The following is a 26,678-nucleotide window of genomic DNA, read 5'->3' on the forward strand; positions in this document are numbered from 1 at the left end:
GGGAGAGAGAGAGAGCGAGAGAGAGCGAGAGAGCGAGAGAAAAATGGAGAAACCCATGAGAATCTAGATTCATGCAGTGTTGAAAGAACGTTGTCACTGCTTTCAGACTAGTTGGCAACGGCATCTCCATTAGAACACAAGCGGCCAATCTCCCAGGCTCTCAGCGTAAGCTGTAGAGACGCCTCGCTAGAGAACGCAGGACGAGCTTTACTCCTTTCACACATATTCAGACTAGCAGAGCCACGGAGCTGTTGGAGCGTAGACAGCTTTCTACAGCACTCGCATTTCTCCCTCTGTGTATATAGTATATACCCTCTGTGGGACTAAGCATGATTTCTCCCTGTTCCAGACTTCACAGCAATCTCAATCTCTCTCTCCCTCTCTCTCACTGGAGCCCCCCGTTTGTTTATTTTGACAGCCTAACCAGTGTACATCCTCCGGGGGGCCTACGGGCTAACCCGGCAGTTTTAACCTTCCGGCGCGAGGGAGCTCGTCCCGGGGCCGAGAACAGCGCCGGGCAGGGCGGTGGACCGGACGCTCTGGAAGAGTCCTATCTGGCCGTCCAGAGGTTCGACTATTCTAATACTTCAGAGCCCTACAGTACGAGGCCTCCCTTGCTGCCATGGGGCAACGCTGTGTGTGTGTGTGGGTGTGTGTGTGTGTGGGTGCACGCGCGTGCGTGTAAGTGTGGGAAAGGTGTTGTTTTCACGTCTCCCCCCCACTTCCTCTGGTCATCATTTAACGAGCGCTAAGAGGGGAGGTAGGGGAGGCTAATTGGCCGAGCCAATTACTGCCAGCGAGGGTCACCTGGAAAAGGCCCCTTAGTGGAGCGTGTGACCGGCCTCCAATCACGGGGTCCTCGGGAGCCCAGATACCTCTGACTCATGCCACTGGATGGAAGTGACGGGAGGGGGTCTGTCTGTGTGTGTGTGTGTCCATGTAGGGGTGTGTGTGTGTGTTGTGTGTGTGAATTCAAACACGAGTAGCGGGAACACTAGCAGATTGAAAAGAAAGACAGGAAGCGAGAGACGGAGGTCTGCTTGCCATTTCAAACGGTTTAACAACTTCCAGCCTCATAAACGGTTGACCTTGGGAAAGCACTGGGTGCTTGAACTCGCATGTTCAAAGCTGTGGTCGCTGCCAACCCTTCAGACTCTGCATCTACATCAATATTTACCTATGGAAGTCGAGTCACTGTAATTTGGTCGACCGTCCCCAGCAAGAGGACTGGATGATTTGAGCGATAATTCACAGATCCTTTTTATTGGGGGTGAAAAGTAAACAGGAAAATTGATTCACTTTTAAACTCTCTATCGTTCAGTGTAGAGGGACAATACCAATTTAAAGGCCGTAATATCAAAGCTGAAATTGCTTTTTAACAGTGGGTGAGAGGGTGGGACAATGAGACATGGTAGAAGTGTGTGGATTCTGGCTACAGACACTTACCCACAGCAGATATGAAGGGAATGGAGAATCATATAGGCTATAGGCCAGGTGCTAGAGGCTTCGACCTCTGAACGCGACCCCATAAATCTGTCATCTCTCCCAGACCACGTGTGAATATTACATAATCTCCAAAGCTTGGTACGGAAGGGCTAGCGTTAGTGTCACGGCGCCCTGCGATAACGTGTGATCTCGCCGTTCGCCGTTATACTGTACGCGTTTGCGGTCGATAAAAAACGGTCTGGCCACTTTCCCTTTGAAAGCGTGCTTAAAAAAAATAATAAAACAAGAAAACTCCCCCCGACCTGCAGATGTTTTGGATCAGGCCGTACGCAGGGCCTGAACACAACCCGGAGAGGGGGCCCTTTGGCGGGGTGGGCCGCCGGCGCGCTAGAGCCCTCCAGACGCCGCAGATAGCGGTGGACTCGCATGCCTCGGGGAAGCCCGTCTGGACTCTAACTCACTCCCGCCGTTGCTCGTCTCTCGCTTAAGATGGGATTAACTTTGTCACTTCAGATAAAACGGCTCTCCAGCCGTGCAGATCCCCCCTCGCAAACCCCCTGGTGACCCTGCGGAGACACCAGAACCTCGCGGCCAAAGCTGCGGATTACCCCGGCGTGCCTCCGCAGTAGTCGGGAGTGAATCCCGTCTCCCCCCCCCCCGCATGGCTGGGTGTTGTATAACCTGTGATGCACTTTGCCAAGTTAAGACCCGGCGGCGCTCATGACATCACACGCACTAAAACCCAATCCCACCTCTTCTGAAAGGCTGAGATAAAGGAACAGTTGTCTGTGCGTCTGCTGATACCAGCGACATGAAAGGTCGGGAGTAGGGAGCAGAGGTCGGCCCTTGTAAAGACCCAGCAGCAAACATCAAGGCAGAGTTATCAGCCCCCAGATCCATGCTTAAAGGACAGGTTTGGAATTTAGCATTATAAGCCATGTTATAAGGTTATTTACGATCATATACAACGGCCGATATCAACGTTTAGTCAAACGGTGCACTTTCGAGATACAGCCCGTCGCCGCTGACGCACTCAACAGATCCATAGATGCAGACAAAATCTATCAACCGTGGCTGTGCCCGGTATAAAAAGTTCACTAAATTGTCGCAACTCAGTCTGAGGTAAATCAACCAGTATAATCAGCATCATAGCATTTATAACAAGCCTAATAATGTGCAGAGAAAATGAAATTGCGAGGCTGATAAACATGAACGTGGAATCTTTGAGGGAATGCAGCTGATTGGTGTTTACTACACCTGTCGCTGTCCCCGTCCCCTCCTTGGGTGTGCCTTGAATTAAATAAGTGCATCATGCGTTGGTAGCCTCCCTCCGCCCACTGCAGCTGGAGCAAACTGACTAGGCTAGGCTACTGCTGTGTCTTGTTCTACTAGGCTACTCACTTAAAAAATGACTGAATGACTTGTGCAACAGCTGTTTAATTGTGAAAAAAATAGGGCCCGTTTTTCCTGATATGATAGATTTTTTACTTTTGAAATATTACATAATTATTTCAATAAGACTGTCTCAGGAGAAATGCAACCGCTTGACTGTCAATTATGACTGGAAGGCTGCCCATGTAGGCAGTCAAATCAAACAAGCTTGACATTTATTTGGAAACAGTAAGCTAGCATAACATAGCATTGATGGTATTTAGTTTTGATAACTGGTCAGTTGATATACGTTTGCCTTGATATATGTTTTTGATATATTTGATATGTTTTTGTATATTTCCTAGCTTACAGCTAGACTTTTCCATGGCTACACTACAGTAGCTCACCACTCGCCAGCAAAGAACCTGGACCTATTGCAAGACTCCTCCCCCTGTTACCTGTTCATATTCAAATTAACTGGATGGATGTGTTTCATAGCCAGCTAATGGATTGTGGGGGAGGGGGTTGCTACTAACGTTAGCGAGTTCAGGGCTTCGACCGCTCCCTTCCATTTCAAATTTTTGCCGGTCTGCCGCAGGTGTTGGGCTGAATAAGATAGTTTGATTGATAGAGGCCAGTCCGATTTCGATAGCAACTAGCCATGAACGGAAAGGAATGAAAGGAATGTACTGCGTTTACTGTGCAACATCAACTATTTTTCCGCTCAACCTCCCTCTGTCCACTCCAGCTGGAGCAAATTAACCAGCCTACTGCCGTTTCTCTCGTTCTACTAGGCTACTCGCTTCAAAATCCATTACACCTACAGTACCACCAGACCGATTTTAAGTGTTGACTTTAAGTGTTGACATAGCCTACATTCGGCTATAAGCAACGGCAATCAGATTGTCAGAGAAGCCTAGTAGCCGACTACACTGTAGCAGTGCTTTTTTGCTTCCCTCTGGAATATGTAGGGGTGGGTCGTATGCCCACCAGGGTCTGGCCAGGTCTCCTCGCTTACCTCGCAGGTCCTTCCTCAGACGGGCCAGTTCCTTCTGGAAGTCCTCGAACTTCATCTGGGAGGCCTGGAACAGGTCCTGGGGCTCAGGGAGATGGTATACACAGGTCTCCCTGCCGGCATCCTGTCAGCACGCAAACACACACACACACACACACACCTTTAGTGTGATTTATACAAAGATGTATACAAACCTAAAAAAAGAAATCATTGGATCAAAAGTCAAACATTCGGACGGGATGCACAGTTATCCTGAGCCCATTACAGAGCATGTCGATCTCCAGCTCGCGAGGCGTGTGTGTGTTTGTGTGTATATCGGGGGTTGTGCTTGGCCCTAGTCTAGCGGCACAGCATTGCATAGCTAAACACCTTATTTACTGCAGCCACTCTTTGGATCGGCTGCCAACCGTAACTCACTACAGGCCAGCGGAACAGAACAGAGAAAATTAGTTACTGCTGAAAAAAGCCAGGGAAAATAAATATGGTTTAACATCCCCCCCCCCTCCCTTCTCCCTCTACAGTACCAACAAAGGAAGGAAGGAAGGAGCCTGTCTGAACCATGTACCTGAGGCGTGGGCGGACAGGGAGCCTACCTCGTCGTAGTGCCTCAGATAGTACGCCACGATGTAGGACAGCAGGCTCCGCGTGTTGTCCTGAAAACGCGGGCAGAGGTTAGCCGCTTGGCGGCGAGACGGAAACACCCTCCCGTCCGTTCGGCAAAGTCACGATTCAACGGCTTACGGTGGATCGATCGCAGATGGGACGTTAAAATGGCCGCCGGCCGGTCCTACTCACGCTGCTCTTGACGTCCTTGAGCTTGGGCAGGATGTCCAGGTTGAAGCCGTCGGCCTGACCCCTGGTGCGGTTGCCGCCGTTCATGAAGTTCCCGAAGGCCAGGACCAGACCCAGTACACGCATCACCCCCTCCCCGCTCTGCAAGGTCTGCACCGGGGAGGGAAGGGGGGTGAGGAGGGGGGGTATATGTGTGTGTGGAAGAGAGAGAGAGTGAAAGGGAGATGAGTGAGAGACAAAGACGCACGCACGTGCACGCGCACACTCACACACACGCACACACACACACGGATGCACTTACGAAACACAAAGGCTTACAGTGCACACTCTCTGCAGGATCTCCAGCTTGCGGTGGATGGAGGAGCTGCACTCGGAGAAGGTGGACTGGAAGAGGATGCAGAAGACCCTGCCGGAGAAGCTCGGGATCCGGGACAGCTGGACCAGGAACCTGGGGACGGGACAGAAGCCAGGAGACGAGCTGAGGAACCCTGCTTCCCGCCGGGCCCGTTCTAACACGGTTCCTCCCTTCGGGCGCTGGAGCTCTGGCCAAGAGGCGCCCGAGTTTCATACGCGGCTTTGTCCGAAACTAAAGACGTTGAGTTTGCCGCGTGATTGTTTACAAGACTCTGAAGTGGGCGTTCATGCGCATTGGGGCGGTGATCTTACTGCTCGGGCTTGTCCAGCGGTTTGGCGTTGTCCTTGTCTTTCGAGGACTTGATGTGCTTGTCAATCTTATCCATCTCCTCTTGCTGTGCTCTCTGGGAAAGAAGAACCACAGAAGTTACCCCAGATCCTCTTCAGTTGGTGTGTTTTACCAGACCCAGATTGTTAACTGTTGTCCCAGAATGGGCATTTCCATACAATGCTTTTCAGTCACACTTTCAATGTAAACTAGTATGGACCATAAAAGACTTGAAATGTATTCAGAGATGTGCTCTGGCTAACTTGGACCAGGGTGACAACACACATCATTGACTTGAGACAACACAAAACAATGATTATTGTCATGGTTTGCCATTTGGAGAACCTTTTTTTTTTCTTTTTTTTTTTTTTACCAGAAGTGTTTTTTGTTTTGTTTTTCTGCAGCATAGACTATCGTGTACGAGGCAATCCGAGAACAAACATCTCCCAGCTTAAGTGGGTTTAGGGGGAAAACCAGAGCAATAAAAAAAAGAGGCGAAAAGCCACAGTCTAAACCGTTTCCACCTCTCACTGTGCGTATCACAGAACTGAGAACGCGGTTAACCTCGGAATAATGGAAAGCCTTTAATCGTGGAACAATGTCGGAGGACCGGTTCACAGCACCGCTGTTGCCACAGACTGACAGTGATGTACAGACGATAAGTATTTACAAATCCATGACAAATGAACGCCTCGCGATGCGTTGAAAACAGTGTCCCAACATCTTCAGTGTGTTGAATTCCCTGATCAAGACCAGGGACAGATGCTCCAAGTTAGCAGTTCCAGCTCTCCGAAAGTCACTAATACGTTGCATACATTGTTTGCTGGCCCAGATTCCCTGCTTGCCAAGTTCAAGTGCCTACCATCGGACCAAAAGAGCGATCGACGCAATCCAAACCACCTCCGCTACACGCGTCCGTCGAAAACGCGACGGAAGGATCTCTTGGCGTGAGTGGCTGTCTAAATCTGTTGGATAGCCCGTGTAAACATGCCAACTCAGCACCAGCCTGGCTAGAGTAAACACCATGGTAAACACTTCACATCTAGATCAAACACCCCGACGCCCCAACGCCGTTTCAACCACTTAGCAGCCATGAGGGGAGGACGGAGGGGTGATCAAAGAAGGGCTGGAGAGGAACCTCTTAAACAGGGGAAAGGGGAAAAAAGAGCATGGTGGAGAAATGAGCTCCATCATCTAGTATTATAACTGTCTCTCTTAGAGTGACAGGGGGAGGGGGGGGTATTGAGTGGTGAGAGAGAGAGAGAGAGAGAGAGGGAGAAGTGGAGAAAGAGGTGGGAGAGAGGGAGGGAAGTTAGAGGGAGAGCCAGTGGAAAGGGAGGGGGCGGGGAGAGATGGAGAGAGCGAGGGAAGAGGGGAGAACAGCGGAGAGAAAGAAGAGGAGAGAGAGGTGGAGGTGGGGACGAGAGAGAAGAGGACGAGAGAGGTAGAGTGACGAGAGAGGGAGAGAGAGAGGGAATGGGGGGGGGGCAGGGAAAGACAGAAAGAAAGAGAGAGAGAGAAAGAAAGAAAAGAGAGCGAGCGAGTGTGAATGTAAACTTTGGAAAAACGTTCAGATCCATTAAGCTCCATCACCAGAATCAATCAGAGGAGGGAGGGAGCCTTCCCAGGCTTGGGCCCGGGCTCGCAGAATTCTTCCACAACACTTCAAACGAGGGGCATCAAACACAGTGATTAGTATTCTGTTCACTCTGCCATCTGTCCACAAGGGCAAGGGGCTCTGCTTCTAATTCACAAGGTTTTTAAAGTGTAAATAGTTTTAATAAAAAGCAGGTTTTTTCCAGTTGTGGAATAGGGAATAGGGAAGGGAGGCATAGATGGGGAACCCAGAATAGAGAGAGAGAGAGAGAGGGAGAGAGAGAGGGAGAGGGAGAGAGAGGGAGAGAGGGGGAGCGTTATCGTCAAAAGACAGACGGGATAAATATATTCCTTGGCTCCGGACGACCAGTAATAGTATATCCACGTGTGCGCGTGTCAGATACACACCAACGTCACAACCAACACATACGACCCAAACAACTGAACCAAAAACACGAAGCAGGGAGTCTACCGTACAAGCCACAGCGGCACCGCACAAAAAAAAACACGGCCTTATTGAACATTTGTAAAGGCTGTGTATGTTTTTTCAGAGTTTTTTTTTTCCCTTCTTCTTCATCTCTAGTTTCGTCTCGTCGGGTAAGGCTCTCCATCTCTGAATGGCATTTCGGCAGGCCTGGTCTCCGTAATGACTGAATAAGCGACCCAGACACAAACAGCCCATTCCTCCCTTGCTTTTCACCGCTTTCTTCCCGAGCCGAGGCCCACTGACGCAGGGGGGGGATCTGAGGGAGGAGAGGAGAGGAGCGGAGGGTGGTGGAGGAGGAGGAGGGACTGACGGATGAAGAACAGAGAGGTGGGGAGGAGGCGTGGCGGGGAGTGAAGGCCACGGAGTGACGTTCCTCTCAGACGTTAACTAGCGGACTAGGGCCTTTCTCAGGGGCACCCTGGTGCCAGGGTGGAGTTAAGCGCCTGGACCAGGAATGCTGGAGGGCTTGGGCGGTGTGGGGGGGGGGGGGGGGGCTGCTCGTGAGGAACGGGGTCTCTTGGGAGGAGGAGAAGGGGGCCCAGAGCAGAGCGGATCGGGGCCCAGGCCGGGCCTAGTGGGGCCCGCTGTGGTCCGCTCTTTGGGAGTGAATTAGGAGAGGGCGACAGGATGGAGTCTTGCACGTAAAAAAGCCAAAACAAAAATATAGAAAAACAAACTGAGGGGTCTGGAAACAGCGCCTCAGGCAATGAGAGAGAGAGAGAGAGAGAGAGAGAGAGAGAGAGAGAGAGAAAGTGTGAGAGAGAGAGAGAGAGAGAGAGAGGCCCCCCTCTTTGACCTTGACTTCACTACAGGATTTTATTCTAACATGTCTGATGCGATTGGACACTGTGGTCATCAGTAGGACTCGGGGTCCGTGGTAGGAGAGGCAGTGGTCTCCTCCAGCTAGACATAACCTTTTAAGGGTGCTCACTGCTTCTATACGGCGCCGGGGACGGGCCCGCTAACACACTATGACATTCCGGTAATTGATATCAGGTATGCGAAAGCACGGTGCGCCAAGACTGTTTTTCCTCCCTTCTAACGTCGGTTCGTATGTGATTTCTATTAATGAAAGCAACATTAATAATGTCACTCGATACAGTATGTAACCAAAGTCGATTGCATGACATTATGAAAAATAAAGAACAAAAACCCCAGAAATGGCCGAGCATCAGTACATGAAACGAACGTTGCGTTGGGGGCACCCTTTCAAAACGGCAAACGAGGGTAATTTGGGTTTTTACAAGGCTGATTCCACAGTAAACAGAGAATGTTCCGGAGTGGCCCTGCGGTTCGACAGATTCATTGTAATATTAATGCAGTTTGGTTTCATTTGGGCCTTTTTGAAGTTTACCAGACGATCTGAAGTCCAGATATTGGAGGGGGTTCAGAACACGCCTCCCCTCCCCGCCCTGGGTCTGACTCATGGCTTGTATCAAACGTCTGGACCAAACTGATTACACAGATATTAATAACAATGAGAACTCAATTACTGTATTCAATGCACTTTTATATACAATATACAGTATACTGTATGGATTAGGTTTTATTTCTTACAGAACATTTGGTATTTTATTAGAAACACTTGTATTTCACTCTCCTGTACCATTTGAGGGAAGTCAAATGGGCCATGCTCATTGTCACGTTCTCTAAATGTAATTCTGGATCTCGTTCTTAGAACACACTATCCACAGGTATATTTAGTCATTTGTCCTATGAAAGCGTCAAACGGGTTGGGGTTTGGATGACCTCTTAAGACCTCTGAGCTTTCACCTCAGCAGCCGAGGTTCAAAATGCTTACGTTTTCGTAGAGGGCCTGTAACGTCTCCAGGTCCACCACAGTGTTGTCCAGGTTCAGAATGGCTGGGATGGAGAGAGAAAGGGAGAGAGGGAGGGAGGGAGAGAGAGGGGGAGAGAGAGAGAGAGGGGGAGAGAGAGAGAGAGAGAGGGGTTAATTGGATATTTCAACAGCAAGGAGAACTGACATATCTGAGCCACTGGTCACAAGGTGAAAGGGTGACAGGTCCCGGCGAGATCTTAGCGGACCTCACGCCACGTCAGGGACATGACAAGTCGCGGCGCCGCTCGTCTTAAGCAAAGCCTGGCCGGGTGAGACGCCGTGACGCCAGAGGAGGGGAGACGACGGCGAGCGTGATGGGCGATCCCCTCAGAACTCCTGAGAACGGACAGGACGGGCGGTGAGAACCGTGCCACCGGGAGGAGAGAGGAAAATGGGGGATGAGAGGAGGGTGAGAGGGATGGAGGGAGAGAGAGAGAGAAAGACAAAAAGAATGAGTCGGGGAGGGAAATGAAAAGGAAGAAAGAGAGAGAGAAGGGTGGAAAGAGAACGAGCAAATCAGAGAAAGAGAGAGAGGGGGGGGGATACACAGAGAAAGAGAGAGAGAGAGGGATATACAGAGAGGGGGAGAGAGACCGGTACCAGCTACACCAAATAAGCTCATTGGACCCCCCGGTGGGGCCGGCTGGGCTTTAATCCCCGCCAGCATTAACCCCTGATCGGCCCCCACACCGGGGTCAACCCTCGCCGTGTCAAGCCCACAGCTTTGCAGCAGATTTGGACATATTTCTTTCCTATTCCCACCACAGGGTTCAGTGCCACCCACAGCCCCCCCCCCCCCAGTCACTCTCTCCGTCCAGCCCGTCCAGGCCTGACACTAAGCGGCTTAATGGGGGTGTGATGAGTCTGGGGGCAATTAACTAGATTTGGCTTGAAGGGGGGTGGGGTGGGGGGGGGGGCTGGGCGCCGGAACTGGGACCACACTTCCCCCAACACCTACCAACAGAACCCCCGCACCCCAGACATCAGCCCTCTGTCCTGGGTTTCATACAGGGGGGGGGGCGCCAGGCTGACCAGCCCGACCTGAAAGATTCTCTTCTTCTCAAGAGGCTCATAGTAATTCAACCATTACAAAGTGATCAAACACAGTCAGCCGGACAGATGGCATTAAGATAATCATGACCTACGTTTATCTGGGTTGAAGGTACTTAATAAAAAACAAAAAAACCTGAGGAGAGATTGTGCCCTATTCAACCAATGGAAGTGACACCCTCTGAAGTGTGTGTGTTCTGCCTCAGCCAGGCCTCCCTGCTACATGTAGGCCTGGCTGACAGTTGTCCAAACAGACCCAAGTTTATTCAAGTCCTCTGGTCGGCCATTCTATTGTGTTTTATCTTTACCTGGGGGTTGACACAGTCAGGAGAACACAAGACCGGGATAGAGACACACACACGTCCACACATGTGCACACACGCGCTGTTACACAGACAGTCACACACACCCACACCCCCACACGCGCGCGCTGTTACAATCACACACACACACACCCACACAATCACCTCTCAAACCCACTCAATCACCCATCACACCCACTCACCTCTCTCACACACACACACGATCACCTCTCACACACACACACACGATCACCTCCACGGAAAGGACGGAAAATATTTGTCTACCAACATCTACTCAGGCTGCAACACATCGCTACGGTGACGCGGGGCTGATGAAAGCGCCGCTACCTCGCGCGCCGTCGGAGAACAAAGGGGCGGTGTTTAAATTCCCGCTGTCGCCTCTTTGTCTCGGCGGCCAGCGATCTGGCGCCTCCAACTGTAATCCGTTAAAAGTAAATGTTTGAACACAAACAGAGCCAAAGTTGTGGATTGTTTAATCTAAGATATAGTATTACAGCCCGGGCCTTCAGCGCCGAGATGAGGAGGAGGAGGAGGAGGAGAAACGCTCAGTTCGCTCTCCTGAGCCGTGCGTGAGAGTTGGCGCCCCACCGCTGAATGCCAGGCACGCCGATTTGGGACAGGTTTGTCTGCGCGGTTTAGGGCCGTGTATATTCGAACCAGACTGGGTAAAGGAGTGTGTGTGTGTGGGTGTATGGGGGGGGGGGGGGGTCTACGGTGTGTATGGACCTGTGGATGCATCTGCTGCTCTGGGAGCCGGGGGGAAGCCGGGCGGAGGGAGTGGCGTCGTCGTTTTAACCGGGGATCATCCGAAGAGGCCCGAGGAACGCGCGCTCGGGAAAATAAACGCTCTGTGGGCGGTGGGCTCTTTTTTTGTTTATGAAGCGCTGTATCGCTGACGAGGGATTTGGGCTCGTTCCTGAATGCGCGAAATGGTAGCAACGAAAAACATCACGGCACCACAGGTGTGAAGCTGACGAGAGCCAGAGACACACACACACACACACACACACACGCATCAAACCAGTCATGTTTTGCAGAACTAGCCGTGTTCACTGCTGTATGATATCTATGTTTACCATTCCTCGTGATTTGTAGTGTAATGAGGCCTCTAGGAAATGGCATTAAGATATTACAGAATGTATACAGTTCATATAGGGAGTGTGCAGGTAAAATGACACTCCAACAACAATCACACAGAAATTAGTTATTTGGTTTTCCTTGGCTGTGTTCCCTGAATAACACCAGAACAGAACATGCTCTCACTAACCCCCTCCCGCCCACACACACACACACACACAGACACACACACGCCCACACACACACACGCCCACACACACACAGAGGCACACCCTGTAGCAAGACACCCACTGCAATCCACATTAAAAACTACAATGGTGCACAGTCAACACTTCTAAGATGATGAGACAGAGATTCAAAGGTACTAAAGAAGAAACACAGTAGGTGACTATCTAAAGTGATATCTGTAGTGGTACAGTAGTATTTGAGACCGAAATCTCAATCTCAAGTAGCTCGTTGACCTTGGGAAGTGTTCAAATTCAGCAGATTTTTGCAGTTTAATAACGGCATTTGGAAATCTCTGACCATCAAGGATGATAAAATTGAGAGTATTCAGCCTGACGGTACAGTAAGAGACCATTCCATCAACATGGACCAGGCCAAAGAACATCATCTGTGCAACGGTTCATTCGAAAAGGCCAAACTTCTTGTTTGCATAAGAGACACACAAAATCAATGGAATCTCATTTCTGTATTACAATACACTCTTTATGCTAGGTGTGTGTGTTTATGCTGCAGTAGGTGTGTGTGTTTATGCTGCAGTAGGTGTGTGTGTTTGTATGAGAGGGAGAGAGAGGCAGAGAGGAAGGAAAAAGGGTGCGTGCGTGCGCATTATGAGCAAATTTTAATAAGTGCGCGCCTGTGTGTTTGTGTGCACGCCAGTGTTTGTGCGCGCCCTTGTGTGCGTGCGTGCGCCCGTGTTTGTGTGCGCGCCCGTGTGTGTGTGCACCCGTATGTTTGTGCGTGCGCTCCCGTGTGTGCGCGCGCGCCCGTGTGTTTGTGCGTGTGCGCGCCCGTGTGTGTGCGCGCCCGTATGTGTGCGTGTGCACGCACGTGTGTGTGCGTGTGCGTGCCCGTGTGTTTGTGTGTGTGCGCGTCTGATGAGTTTGCGCCCCTTCCTGCTGCCTCTCCCTGGGTAATATACCGTCTCTCCCTGGGTAATATACCGTCTATGTATCAAGCTGATCAAATACACCAATAGTAAATCATCAGGGGGGGGAGCAGAGGGGGGGGGGTCGGGAGCAGACGGGGAGGAGCAGAGGGTGGAAGGGGGGGGGTCGGGAGCAGATATATGGGAGCAGAGATAATCCTTTCACAGGTGAAACCCAAGGCCTGTCAGGTAGGGAGCATAACTCTGGCTTAAGGAACAGGCAGCGTTACAGCCTCAGAGATGGATGCCGTTGTGGATCTTTCTATCTGTAGGCAGGACTTAGTTGACCTCTAGGCTACGAACCTAGAGCACCGCAAACGGCTTGAAAGTTCATCAGACGGTCCCCGCGCTGAATGGGATGATATTCAATCAAACTCGATTAAGGTCCACGCAGGACGGCTGCCGTGAAGAACTCCTTCCTGGCCTCCAGAACTCAAAATATTCTAATATGGAATGTAGGGAGGGAAATATTTTAAGAAAATCGTATTTCATAATCGAGCCACAACTATGCGCTAATGGATAGTAGCAGCTTATTTTTAGGGTTGTGGCTGAATAGATTTAATAGTGATGCTTGGGAACTAACCACAGCCAATGTTAATAATAATAATAATACTACATCAAACTTGTATAGCGCTTTTCATAGTACTGAACGTTGCTTTACATGGCACAATACAATACATAGCTTTATTAAATCAGAAATGGGGTTAGAGACAAAGAAAATTAGTTAAAAACAAACAGCAAAAGGGGGAGGGGGTTAGATGGGGAAAGCAAGTGTGAAAAGGCGAGTTTTGAGCGCAGTTTTAAAAGAAGAAAGGGTGAGGGAGGTTTTGATGTGGGAGGGTAGTGAGTTCCACAGGGTGGGGGCAGCGACTGAGAAAGCCCGGTCACCCCAGGTCCGGCGCTTTGTCTTGGGAAGGTTGGCGGTAGCGGACCTGAGGGATCGGCTGGGGACGTGGTGGTGGAGCAGATCAGCAAGGTAGGGAGGGGCAGGTTGGACCTGAGGGATCGGCAGGGGACATGGGGGTGGAGGAGATCAGCCAGGTAGGGAGGGGCAGGTTGTTGAGGGCCTTGTAGGTGGTGAGCAGAATTGTAAAGTCGATTCTGTGTTTGACTGGTGGCCAGTGAAGCTCACGGAGGACTGGTGTGATGTGCTCTCTGGCGCGGGGTACGGGTGAGAAGGCAGAGGACTGGTGTGATGTGCTCTCTGGCGCGGGTACGGGTGAGAAGGCGGAGGACTGGTGTGATGTGCTCTCTGGCGCGGGTACGGGTGAGAAGGCAGAGGACTGGTGTGATGTGCTCTCTGGCGCGGGTACGGGTGAGAAGGCAGAGGACTGGTGTGATGTGCTCTCTGGCGCGGGTACGGGTGAGAAGGCAGAGGACTGGTGTGATGTGCTCTCTGGCGCGGGTACTGGGGAGAAGGCAGAGGACTGGTGTGATGTGCTCTCTGGCGCGGGTACGGGTGAGAAGGCGGAGGACTGGTGTGATGTGCTCTCTGGCGCGGGTACGGGTGAGAAGGCGAGCGGCGGAGTTTTGAACATACTGTAGTTCGTTGAGGACTTTGGTGGTGGTACCGTAGAGAAGACCGTTGCAGTAGTCGAGCCTGGATGTGATAAATGCGTGGATGAGTGTCTCTGCAGCGGTGAAGGACAGGTTGGGGCGGAGACGGGCCATGTTTCGAAGGTGGAAAAGGCCGTCTTGGTAATTTGGTTGACATGGGGGAGGAAGGAGAGAGTGGGGTCCAGGATAACTCCAAGGTTACGTACTATGGTAGAGGGGGTGATGACGGAGCCGTCAATGTTAATGTTAATATTCACAACTATGCTATGAGAAGCTGGGCAGGCAAACCGTGTTTCAGGAAAAGCTCAATGTCGGATGAAAGTAAAAGATACTTTTTTTTCTTTTAAATGATCTTAGTATTTTGATAAGAACCATATTATGGTAAGCATGAACAACTTCCAGATTTGCACAAATTACAAGTCAATATTACTAATCCTCTCAGGATATTATAATCAGACGTCCGGGTTTGATCCTGTGAGTCAGGGGCTACATACAGCTCCATCGCACGCACAGACAGGCCGCATCTATCGGACAATAACGCCGGGGTCGTGTGACTACATCATCACGCACGCAGCAGCATCACCAATAAAACTCTCCCAAGGACAAAGTCATTTCCACCAAACCTGGCAACCGCAGTCTGACGTGCATGCAATGAGAGAATGCACCAGAGAGCTTCTGGACTGAGAATTCCTCTCCAATCTGCGACTGGATGTTTAACGGGAGGAAAAAGCCCTGATGTCCCTGATGAGAGACCTCGCATCTGCCTCGGCTGGCAGGCGTATAAACACATTGATTAGATGGAAATTAACTACAAATTCTTTTGGCACCGGCGTAAGATATACAGCAACATTCCACCCCCATAGGGCCCTGATGGTTTTGCTGAGCTGAAATAAAACCTTTGTCTCTCCAGCTCCACCTCCAGACCTCCCCACCGCCGGGCAAGGCCAGGGAGAATAGATGAAAGCGTGGCAGAGAGAGAGAGGGAGCGAGAGAGCGAGAGACCCAAATTGTTCTGTACATTAAACCTGCAAACTGTTTCCCCTCTCTCACCATGGCAATTCACTTTGATAAGCAGTGTTTCTCGGTGCCATGCCGCGCGGTATAGTTACCGCCGGTTACCGCCGCCACAAACGGATGCCAGACGGGGCCTTGCGGTTCAGTTGTTTCCCATTATCAGCTGCTAACCTCAGCTCTGGTGGGAGGGAGAGGGGGAGAGAGAGAGAGAGAGAGAGGGGGAGAGATGGAGAGAGAGAGAGAGAGGGAGAGAGAGAGGGAGAGGAGAGAGAGAGAAGGTAGAGAGGAGAGAGGAAGAGCAAGAGAGGGAGAGGGGGAGAGAGAGAGGGAGAGGGGGAGAGAGAGGAGGAGGAGAGAGAGAGGGAGAGAGGACCAGAACATTGTTTTCACATTTCCCTCTCGCCCGGCTCTGATGGAGATCCATGTGTTGCTCCACACAATACCACACACTCCTTGGCGCCAGCCTTGGCTCCTCGCTACGCGGCTACCGCTGTGTGTGTGTGTGTGTGTGTGCGTGTGCGTAACATTCAACTTAAAATCTATGTGCATCTCTAGGAGTCGCAGAAATTCTTGCCGATTAAATTACATCAAACCATCCAGACATCCATGTCCTCTGGAGACTTACAGTGCAGAACCCCAAACATCCTAAACCAAACATTAACGTCTCCCAAAACGCAGCCAAACCACAACATCTTCCTGCTGAGTATCGCTGCATTTCAGAGAAATGGAGAAACCAAAACGTCTCATGCAAATGACACGTAATTGCCGTCTCTTTTGTCTTTCACTGTTTATAATTCAAATGTGGGGACAAATAAATCAGCAATTTGTCTTTCGTGGCAGACGAGATCCAGCAGAAGCTGAGATCATTGTTCCTTCTCAGAATGTGGTGGGGAGCCGCTGCTACTCAAGGAGATCCATGTGGCCTCATAGTCGATGGGAGGCAAAGCTCTGGTCCCGAAAGGAAAACGCGTGTGTGTGGAAACCAGGCTTGGAAACCAGGCTTGTATCTGCCTTCTCACTGGACAAGTTTGTGGTTCAAAACCTGATTGAATTAGCCTTGATCTCAGGAGATATTCGCTCATCATACTGCCTTCACATCTCTCGCCCGAGCTATCACACCAGGGGATGGAGGGGGGGAGAGAGAGAGAGAGAGAGAGAGAGATGGTAGAACGTCTGGCAGAAAGTCTGGGTCCTTTCCTGACTTCAGAATACAGCTGGAAAAAAACAACAATCATACCAACACAAACAGCAGCAACAACAATGGCTGAAAATCGGGAGCGTGTCAGTGAACCCAAACCAGGAAGCAAAGAGAGATTCTGACACTAAAGGTGAACCCAGTTCCTTCTCTCGGCGCCCAAGCCTCACATCTGGGCGGGAAGCTCCAGAGACCTCGGGACCGCTGGGAGCAGGGGGGGAGTGGGGGGGTGGGGAGGCTTCGATCTAACCGTGTCAAGCGTCCGGCAGTGAACTTTGCTCCCGGAGATCGCTCCGTATGGTTAGCGTTGACCTCGAGTTATCAGACTGACGACCAATGAGCCCGGGGACTCACCGTGCTGGATGTCCTTCATGTCCAGGTGCAGGCTGGACATCAGGATGCCGACGGCCTGGGAGCGCTTGTTGCTCAGCAGCTTCACCACCTGGGGGGGGGGGACACAGACAGAGAGGAGGGATCCCATTAGGCAGCGTTCTCCACAAAGATGAACAAACCGTTTTTGAGGTTGATTTAGGCAGTTAAGAGTAGGCCTGGTGGCGAGGAACTACAGTGCAACATAAGGAGTAAAGGAAAAGAGAGAGAGAAAAATAGGGAAAGGAGAGAGAGAAAGAGAGAGAGACAAAAAGAGAGAAACAGATGGGAGGGAAAAACAGACCGTCAGGCGTGTGTGTGTCCTACAAGCCAGGGGGCAGTGATGGCAAATTGATTTTAAAAGCCTGACATCCCCGTTAAGCAGTTACTCGCTTCTCTGACATTTATAATCTCCTTTTCTCATGTGTTCATTGGAAGCAGATGTCTTCAACTGTGTACCTGCCTTCCCTGTAGTCGTAGCGAGCGAGCTCGTTCGCTACTAGGCAGCTGCTGTGTCGTACTACCATGGCAGCTGGCTGGCTATGCAGCCTCTCTCCCAGGAAAGACTTTGGCCTGTGGTTTACACCATCACCCTTAAGGTGGAAGCTGCGTCTAGAGGGCCCCGCTGAAGACGGCTCCCAACTCGCATCTCTTGCCGACGTGCCCGCGAGCAAGGCACTTCCGTCTGCATCAACTCTTTCCTCTGTCACAGCCTAATGTCACGAGCTTCCTGGATGCGACGCAGGCGTGTTTTCTGTACTTTTGCGCCGTTAATGGCGATCGGGCGCCGCCTCTGCTGGAAGCGTGAACCCACTGCCCTTTGTTCCTCTGGTACGCCATCAGAACTTGCGCCGCACTCGACTACTGCGCCCTCCACACACTGGAGATCAGAGGGACTCATGGAAATCCACCGGCAAACGTTTCCAATATTCTGTCCCCTACAGCACCAACAGACCCAGCTCTGGCACCACAATCAAGGACTTAAGGAGTAAGGAAAACAATAACATCAACAAAGATGAAGGAGGCCTGCGTATGATTAGAAATTAATAGCGTCCATTCCTCCCCTTCATGACCCAGCTGGTCCACACTCCTCCCCTGATTAGATAATTAGAGGGAATGGCTTTAGGTCCAGACCCTGGTCCAGAGATGCAGGTCCAGACCCAGGTCCAGGCCCAGACAGTCTGCTCTGCTGTGGAGAGGAAGACGAGTGACAAGTCTTGCTCTATGGAAGCGCACACACACACGCACTCACACACAGGCTCAGAAAACACATGCTTACATACAGTATAGAATAGCCACTACCAAGACACAGTCTCAAAGCTACCCAGATCTGTATCAACATGTAGGACAATGGTGGGTTTTCCCAGTGTGAGGTCTGACTGGGCGAGGGTGGGCGCCCACGTCTAGACAAACGGTATGAAGCACAGATCCATTACTGCTTATGACATTCTTCTATGCTTCCTCGTGACCTCAAAGACCTAGTAAGAATGAATGAGAAATCCCTACTTAAATGCTTCCTACTCACCCAATGCCTCCTGCAATTCCACTAAAGAAAACATGTTTCTCCCTCGGAAGAAAATGTTTCCGGACAACTTCTGACCGTTCGGAGGGAGGAAAGTTTAAAAAAAAAAAGATAGCAATTATTTCAATCAGTTTGTGTCTGAGGTCATGTTTAAAACATGGACCCACGGTCTGGCTGCGCTCTCAGTGGAACTGGGGCACATCAAAGGTGAGATTCTTTACCCAACTATTTAGGAGGTCAATTGCTGAAACAAGTAGAATTCCTAAAACACTTTATTTGGCGACTGAAAATTGCCTCCAGATTTACCGCAAAAACACAACTCGGCAGAAAGTGATGGGATTTTGGGAGAGCCATAGTTCAAATAAGGCATTCTTTTTAATGTCAATGTCATTTTATTTTAATGGCTGCACACAATTCACTGACTTAACAATATAACAAAAATATAATAACTGTGTGAATGAGCAAATAAAGGGTAAGATGATTGAATATAATCAGAAAGTAAAATGGAAAACGGGCACAGGAAAGAAGCTAAATAACATGTGGTGAGAATTTAACAGAAAGGGTTTTTGGAAAAATGTCATAGTGGAGTCTTGTTAAGTCAATGATATCTAGTAATAACAGCTCAGAATGGGTCTGCATCTATGCTACAGTACTGTGAATTTATTAGAGAGAGAGCGAGCGAGAGAGAGAGAGAGAGAGAGGGAGGGATCGAGAGAGAGGGAGAGAGAAAGAGGGAGGGATAGAGCGAGAGAGGGAGAGAGAGAGAAAGAGGGAGGGATAGAGAGAGAGAGAGAGGGAGGGATCGAGAGAGGGAGGGAGGGAGAGAGAGAGAGAGAGAGAGAGGGAGGGATCGAGAGAGCGAGAGAGAGAAAAGGCGACTGCTGCTTAAACTTTTAGTACTAGTGGTCTGGGTAGCTAGCATCAGAGACGGAGCACTTCCGTGTTGTGAGAAATAATCAAGCCGCAGACGACCAAACACCTCCGAACATCAAGGAGTCCCAACCTCAGACTCTCAGCCTGCAACTTGGCTGCCTCAGTCTGCTACTTACTGTACCCATCTACAGTACCCAGCCTGCTACTGTACCTCTACCTCAGCCTGCTACTGTACCTCTACCTCAGCCTGCTACTGTACCCCTCTACCTCAGACTGCTACTGCACCTCTACCTCAGCCTGCTACTGTACCCCTCTACCTCAGTCTGCTACTGTCCCCCTCTACCTCAGTCTGCTACTGTACCTCTACCTCAGTCTGCTACTGCACCTCTACCTCAGTCTGCTACTGCACCTCTACCTCAGTCTGCTACTGTACCTCTACCTCAGTCTGCTCCTGTGCGTCGCTAGTACATCGGCATGTGTTTTTACCTGACTTACCGGGCCGTCACACAGAGCACCGGCACAGCCGGAGAGCGGAGCTACGGAGGAGACGGCATGAGAAAGAAGACGGTTGTTCTCATGACCCTGGCAGCGCCCCCCTGTCTAACCAGCCTCTGGCCCTGATCTCCATCTGTCTGTCTGCCAAGACTGGGGTCTGCAGGGTCTGCGGGGTCCTCCTCCACACCGCAACAGAGGGCCCATCTGCGTACCGGAGAGTACAACGATGCACGGAGGGGGAGGAGGAGAGGGAGGAGGGAGGAGGAGGAGGAGGAGGAGGAGAGAAAGGAGGACGACTCGGCGCCGGCGCCCGACCGACCTGTTTGGCTTTGGACTTGGTGATGGTGTCGGACAGCGGCTTCTTCTTCTCCTTGACGGCCGTTTTGGAGAAGAGCTCCACGAACTCCTGGAAGTCCACCTCGGGCTCCTCGATCTTCTCCCACACCAGACCCGAGATCGCCTCCCTGGGGGAACGTGGAGCGAGGGGGGAGAGGGACGATAGGTCCAGGTCACCTGATGACCTTTCGCTAAGAGTTATGAACAGCACCTCGCCTGAAAGAACCGTTATCAAAAACTGACCATGAACTCAGATGTGGTTGTGCCAGTGATGGGATAATTTACTGTATGCTACATTACAGTAGCATGTTGCTTTCTGGGACACCCTCTACTGAGCCAACGTCTCGTCAGATGCGAAACCCTGCATGTACCACAGGTCTAAGGCTGCTCTCGTGCCAAAACAGCCACAGTTGAGTACAGAACAGGCACCTGGTTCAACTCAAAACAGTCTTTCCATTTCTGAAACATCTTTCTTTCATTTCACTGTGAAATTAGTTAGAGTTGTTGACCAGCACTCAATGCACAAAACCCATTTTTTAAGCTTGCTGATGTGATGACAATCCAAAACGGGCTGAAATAGGATTTAAAAGCGTAGAAACTGACGTTACGTTTACTTAAGTAATAGCCATGTAATAAATGCGTAACTAGTATGCGACCATTCTTACTTCTTAGCTTGCAGCTGTATCCTGGTCCAATAGAGTGGCTTCATGGGCCTGGGGGGCTCCACCATTCCTTTCCTGGGGGGCTTCTCGTAGGCCATGCCCAGGGAGTAGAGCCCCAGAGGCAGGGGTGGGGGCAGGGAGCCCAGCCCGCAGGGAGGCGGGGGACCGAAGGCGCCGGGCGGGGGTGGAGGGGGTGGCGGTGCCCCACAGCCTGGGGGTGGAGGTGGGGGAGGGGGTGGTGGCGGTCCGCCCATCCCGGGTAAGGGTGGGGGCGGCGGGGGTCCGCCGCCGGGCAGAGGGGGCGGAGGTGGTGGAGCTGACATGCCAGGTAAGGGTGGAGGGGGCGGGGGCATGGACATGCCAGGGAGGGGGGGTGGAGGTGGCGGCGGTGGCGGTGGTGGGGGCGGGGCCATGGCTTGCCCTGGTAGAGGGGGAGGCGGAGGGGGGAGAGGGAGGCCTGGGAGGGGTGGGGGAGGAGGGGGCGGAGGGGGTGTAGGCTGGGTACCGCTCTGCTGCTGCTGTTGGCACGTACACACGAATCCCTGCCCGGCTTTGGGTGAGCTGGGCTGGGGCAGTTCAGAGGGGAGGCCGGGGGCGCAGGCGAAGGGAAGTGACCCCTCCACCCCATTCTGAGTTGGGACAGACAGGGGAGGAGCAGGAGGAGGAGGTGGAGGAAAAGGAGGTGGAGGAGGAGGGGGGGTCACAGAGAGGAGCGTCTGGTCCACTAAAGGCACTTTAAACTTGAAGCTCTCGTCCATGGGCGACGTCTGGACTGACTTGGCCTCCAGGCACCCGGGGGCCGGGCCCTCGGTCTGGAGGTCCACATCGCACACGGCCCTCAGGAGCCCCTCCTCGCCCCCACACTCCTGGTCCCTGGTGGCACTGCCATCCTTGTCCAGCAGAGGGTACTGTTTCTCCAGCTCGGCGATCTTGGTCCGCAGGTCCTCGATGGTCTGCTCTAACTGCAGGATGACGTTCACATGCTCCTCTTTCAGCTTCACTGTCTTTAACACAGACTCTTCCTGAAGTGTGTGTGTGTGAGAGTGTGTGAGAGTGTGTGTAGGTGTGAGTGGGGGGAGGGGGGGGGTGAAAGAGAGAGAGAGACAAAGAAGGGATATCACCATCATTGGTATTCAGTTGCTATAGTTCTCTGATTGACACTTTGGTACTTTGTGAACACATACAACCCCAATAAAGCCAATTTGAGCTGATCATGAATTGAGGGAGCAGGTAGAGAACTCAAAAACGTAAATCACACAATATTCATGGTAACTCTTTGGGTCAGCTGTATTCTAGCAGTGGGAAATGCTTGTTGTAAGGAAGCGTTTTCCAATTAGTAGAATCATGACTGTTGGTCCACTATGCTCCATATCAAAGCCAAGTTTGTGGACATGCTGCCCTCTACTGGCCAGTGAAGAGCAACCATGTTCTCTAACATCACACATGTCGAAATTGTGTTTTAAAGTGAGGAAGGGATACTTCATCAGTAGACAATGGCTCTGTTCAGGTACCCAAAATGCAACCTTCCTCCTAGGAGGGAAGTCTACCATCTGCTACTGTACTTCTCTGGAAGGAAGTGGTACTGTAGATACTGTACTTCTCTGGAAGGAAGTGGTACTGTAGTTTTCTAACAGGAAGTGGTACTGACCTGGACCTCTTTGATTTCCTCCTCCTGTTGTCTCTTGAAGTCCAAGAGGGCTGCCTGGTGCTCTGTAGAAACAGACCGGGCCAAACAGGATCACGACACTCAAACTTGACCACAGAGCCAAAGACAACACAGATAAAACACTACAATCTCCTGACCTGGTAAGATGATGTGATTTATGAAAAAATTTAATCAGAAAAATGTCATTCACGCATTCAGGGTATATTGGAGGGTGATGCGACATAAACCAAAACAAAACTAAACTAAACCAGCCGTGGATGTTGTCAGCTGTTCCAGGACAGTGTGTCAGGCCAGGGTGAGATGAGGCTGGCGTGACGGAGGGAATACAAACCAATCGCCTGCGGCCCTGGCTGTGACTCATTCCCCGTTGCTGGGCAACCATGTCCCCTTTTATACCATGTGGGGCAACCAAAAAGCTAGACACGTGATTTAGAGGAAATAAATAAATGACAAAAAAGCAACAATGGCAACAAGTGTTTACTACAAACTACAACAACAACGACAACCAGTTTTTACGACAAAGGAAAGCCACAAGAAAAAATCATGACTTACCCTCCTCATCCTCTACAGGTGTTAATGCATAAAGGAAGAGAGATCCTATTTAGAAATATCCCTTCAGAAGGGTTCTTACATTTTCTACAGTTAGTCAAACTCTGCAGACATTAAACAAGCTAGAGACGCAGTCCTCCTGAAGACCAGTCGTCTCAGACAGAACACGTCCCTCTGCTGAAGGCTGGGTCTGAAGAGGTGAGGTTGCAGCACTGCATGTATATATTAACTCTGGGCACATCCCTCTCTCTTTCACACCCTGGCGCATAAATCTAGGAGTGAACAACGTGGGCGCTGCCGCGGCCTGGCTGGCCAGAGAGAAAGGTTAACCAGGGAGGAAGGAAGGAAAACAAGACACTAAAAAGGGATGAAGTCAGTTAACTGCATTAACTACAGAGGGGGGCGGGGTTTTCCCCCATGGGTGTACTGTAGCTAGATGTACTGTATCTACTGTAGACGTACTGTAGCTAGAATTACTGTGGCTAGAATTACTGTAGTTAAATGTACTGTGGCTAGAATTACTGTAGCTAGATGTGTGGCTAGGCCTACTGTACTGTAGTGAGATATACTGTAGCGAGATGTGGCTAGGCCTACTGTACTGTAGCTAGATGTACTAATCTTACCAGCCTCCGTGTACTTGAGTGCGGGCCTGTCCTCTCCCCCAGGTCTGGGTGGGGGCCACAGGGTCTTGATCTGCCCAGGGACACGGCCCTCAAAGTGCTCCAGGGAGTGGGGGGGCTGGCTCACCGCCGCCCAGGTGTACAGCTGGTCTTGCTGGGGGCAGAGAGAGAGAGGAGGGAGGGAGAGAGAGAGGTGATTTGGACATCCTTTGTTGTAGACACAGTAAATAGATGAAATGGATCTTGAAGATCTTGATCTTGAAACTTGAACTAAAAATGGTGATCAGAGCACAGGCCTCCGCCCATCAATGCATTTCGAGCAGGACATACAGGTGCATCTCAGAAAATTAGAATATTGTGGAAAGTAAAACTTTACTTTCACATATTATTAATATATTAATTATATATTAAATCATATTATACCCCCCACCAAGTATTGAGTGTATAAATGAACATACTGTACAATCATAAAGATTAAAACAAAAAAGGCTTGACATATTTCACTTTGTGTAATGGATCTAGAATACATGAAAGTTTCACTGTTTGAATTCAACTACAGAAAATAATGGACTTTTTCCTCAATATTCTAATTTTTGGGATGCACCTGTCCATGCGAGCGGCACACGTTTGGAATTGCTGCAATTGTTAAGTATCGTTTGGAGAGCTTTATGCCAGTCCAAACCCCTGTGACCTTCCCATGCCGAGATACAGATATGGCCATTTCAATCTCCCCCATTAACAATGAATGGGGGGGATTTTTCACTCCTGACCTCTAAACAAGTCCCCCCCCCAAAAAAAAGAATTGGTTGAATGGGCGTCCGTGTTTGGGCGGCTCATGGACCCGCCCCGTGATTTGGATCTTCTCCAAAGTTTTATGGGTTCTAAGTTGGCCCATGCTACACCTCAGTTAGCTTTAGCGTAATGCTGCTAAGAGATGGACGGACGGACGGACGTCCAAACACATCCGAAAACATTACCTCTCGCCCTGCGCTGTCGCTGGGGCGGAGGTAAAAAGAAGACAGGGGGATATACTGTAAGGTCAAGTAACAGAGCATGACACCGCAAATAACTCTGCTTGACCTGTGATAGGGTAGCCACATGAACATAATGACATTTGACCATCACGCTCAGATGGTCTCTTGGATACCGAGCCATATGCTAAAGGAGACAGCAGTTGTATGAAGAAGAACAGTTATCAAGTTAGCTCCGGCCAGCTAACCTGCAGGTGTTCAAACAGGCTACATTTCCTGCGGACGGTCTGTTTGAGCTTGAGCCAGACCAGGTCCAGCCTCCTCTCCCTCTCCTCCCCGCTGACCGCCATCAGCTCCCGGACCAGCTCGGGCACCTGGGCCAGCGCCAGTGACTCGCTGGCACGGCCCGCCGGCGCGGCTACCACTGCAGAGCGAGAAGAGCAGCCCCGCGGTCTCTCTCTCTCTGCAATCGCCTCCCTTGCCGTGTCCACATCTCTCTCCGGGTCCGGGTCTCTCTCCGCGTCTCTCTTCGGGTCCTGGTCTCTCTCTGCGCCAGTCTCCGACGCTCTCTCCATGTCCATGCCAGCTTCAGCGGTTTATATCACGCATTATTGCATTCAACGGTATTTTATGCCAGAATTTAGCATTCAGTATTACGATACGACGTCCGACTGCATGAAGTCTGATAGTCCCGTCACAGACCAGAAAGAGAGAGAGAGGGAAATGAGGAAAAAGCAGTTCCAGGAGCAGGAGAACATCCAGGCTCATGTGGCAGCGGCGCCCTGGCCGGCTGCGTTGACTTCCGCGGGTGCCGTCGTCATCCTCCGCAGTCCTTCCTCCTTTCGCTTTCCCTCGTATCGGTGAGCGCCCCCCCTGCCCCCCCCCCCCCCTCCCACCTCCTTCGTCCCCGCCCTCCCTGTCCCTGATCCTTTCCATCCTCCTCCGTCGTCTCCTCCTGCTCCTCCTCCTCCTCTGCTACTCTCCCGGCTGCTGTATAGGAGTGACGGCCCGGCCCCTGTCCTGTCCGGCCCCGTCATCTTCCTCTCCGTCCTCTTCCTCCTCTCTTCTGCCCGCATGGTTTCCTGCTGCCCTTGCAGCTTTCCCAGGCTGCAGGTCGGCTTGGCAGCAGCCTGCAGTCAGATCATGTTCTCAATGACGTTGCTTGGGAGTGCAGGGTGGATAGGGGAGGAGGGAGGGAGGGAGGGAGAGGGGAGGAGGAGGAGGGAGGATGATGGAAGCGAGGGGTTGAGGGAAGGGGAGGAGGGCAGTGACAGAGGACAATCATGTATTCCCCGGTCAATGCTTGGCAAAGCTGTCCGGCCTGCTTCTAAAATGCTGTGTGTGCCCCCGGGGCAAAGCACGCATGCATGCGCGCACACAAAAACAGACACATACGCATTATACACACACACACACGCATTATACACACACATAAGCATTATACACACACACACACACACACACACACACACACACACACACACACACAAGCATTATACACACACACACAAGGGATAGCAGCAGAGCTGTGCTGATGTCAAGAGAAGTGTGAATGCGGATGTTAGTGAGTGGGTGTTCTTGTGTGTGTGTGTGTGTGTGTGTGTGTGTGTGTGTATGTGCGTCTAGCATCCAGTCCCCCTGGGTCACTGCTAGTGACTCTGCACCCTCTTGCATTTCCATGACCCTGCCTGGGCCGAGCCCCCCCCACAGCTGAGACTCAGGGCCACACCTCAGATCTCCATCCAGGGTGTACCATGCATTTACCCAACCCCCCCTTCATATACCCAGCTTAAGAGTCCTATCAAAATGTGTTATTATCCTGCAGATTAAGAGCTATTGAATACATCAAAGTGAATGGTGAATTTGGCAGCCGTTTCTTGTGGTTTCTTAACCAAGATTGGATTTAACGTCTGCATGCATATAAATTGCTGTGAAAGTGAGCCCATGTGTGTTTAATTCGAGTTGGGTAGGATGTGGTTGGCTTGCGGTGAGCATCAGCCGTTCTCTATGATCAGAGCTC

General features: G+C 51.1%; 1 protein-coding gene across 1 annotated transcript in view; it reads right to left on the reverse strand.

Annotated features, from left to right (window-relative positions):
- Positions 1-26,678, reverse strand: part of fmn2b (formin 2b) — a gene marked incomplete at both ends in the record, with an annotated part of 51,870 nt that overhangs the window by 16,156 nt on the left and 9,036 nt on the right. Inside the window, 11 exons of the mRNA XM_084459853.1 lie at positions 3,836-3,956; positions 4,426-4,485; positions 4,628-4,774; positions 4,943-5,072; positions 5,291-5,382; positions 9,191-9,252; positions 16,950-17,037; positions 20,174-20,318; positions 20,856-21,874; positions 22,501-22,562; positions 23,667-23,841. Coding sequence (XP_084315979.1) covers positions 3,836-3,956; positions 4,426-4,485; positions 4,628-4,774; positions 4,943-5,072; positions 5,291-5,382; positions 9,191-9,252; positions 16,950-17,037; positions 20,174-20,318; positions 20,856-21,874; positions 22,501-22,562; positions 23,667-23,841 — 2,101 coding nt within the window. The remainder of the gene's footprint in view (positions 1-3,835; positions 3,957-4,425; positions 4,486-4,627; positions 4,775-4,942; positions 5,073-5,290; positions 5,383-9,190; positions 9,253-16,949; positions 17,038-20,173; positions 20,319-20,855; positions 21,875-22,500; positions 22,563-23,666; positions 23,842-26,678) is intronic.

The sequence above is a fragment of the Borostomias antarcticus genome (assembly GCF_949987555.1).
Source record: "Borostomias antarcticus genome assembly, chromosome: 29".
NCBI classification, from domain to species: domain Eukaryota; kingdom Metazoa; phylum Chordata; class Actinopteri; order Stomiiformes; family Stomiidae; genus Borostomias; species Borostomias antarcticus.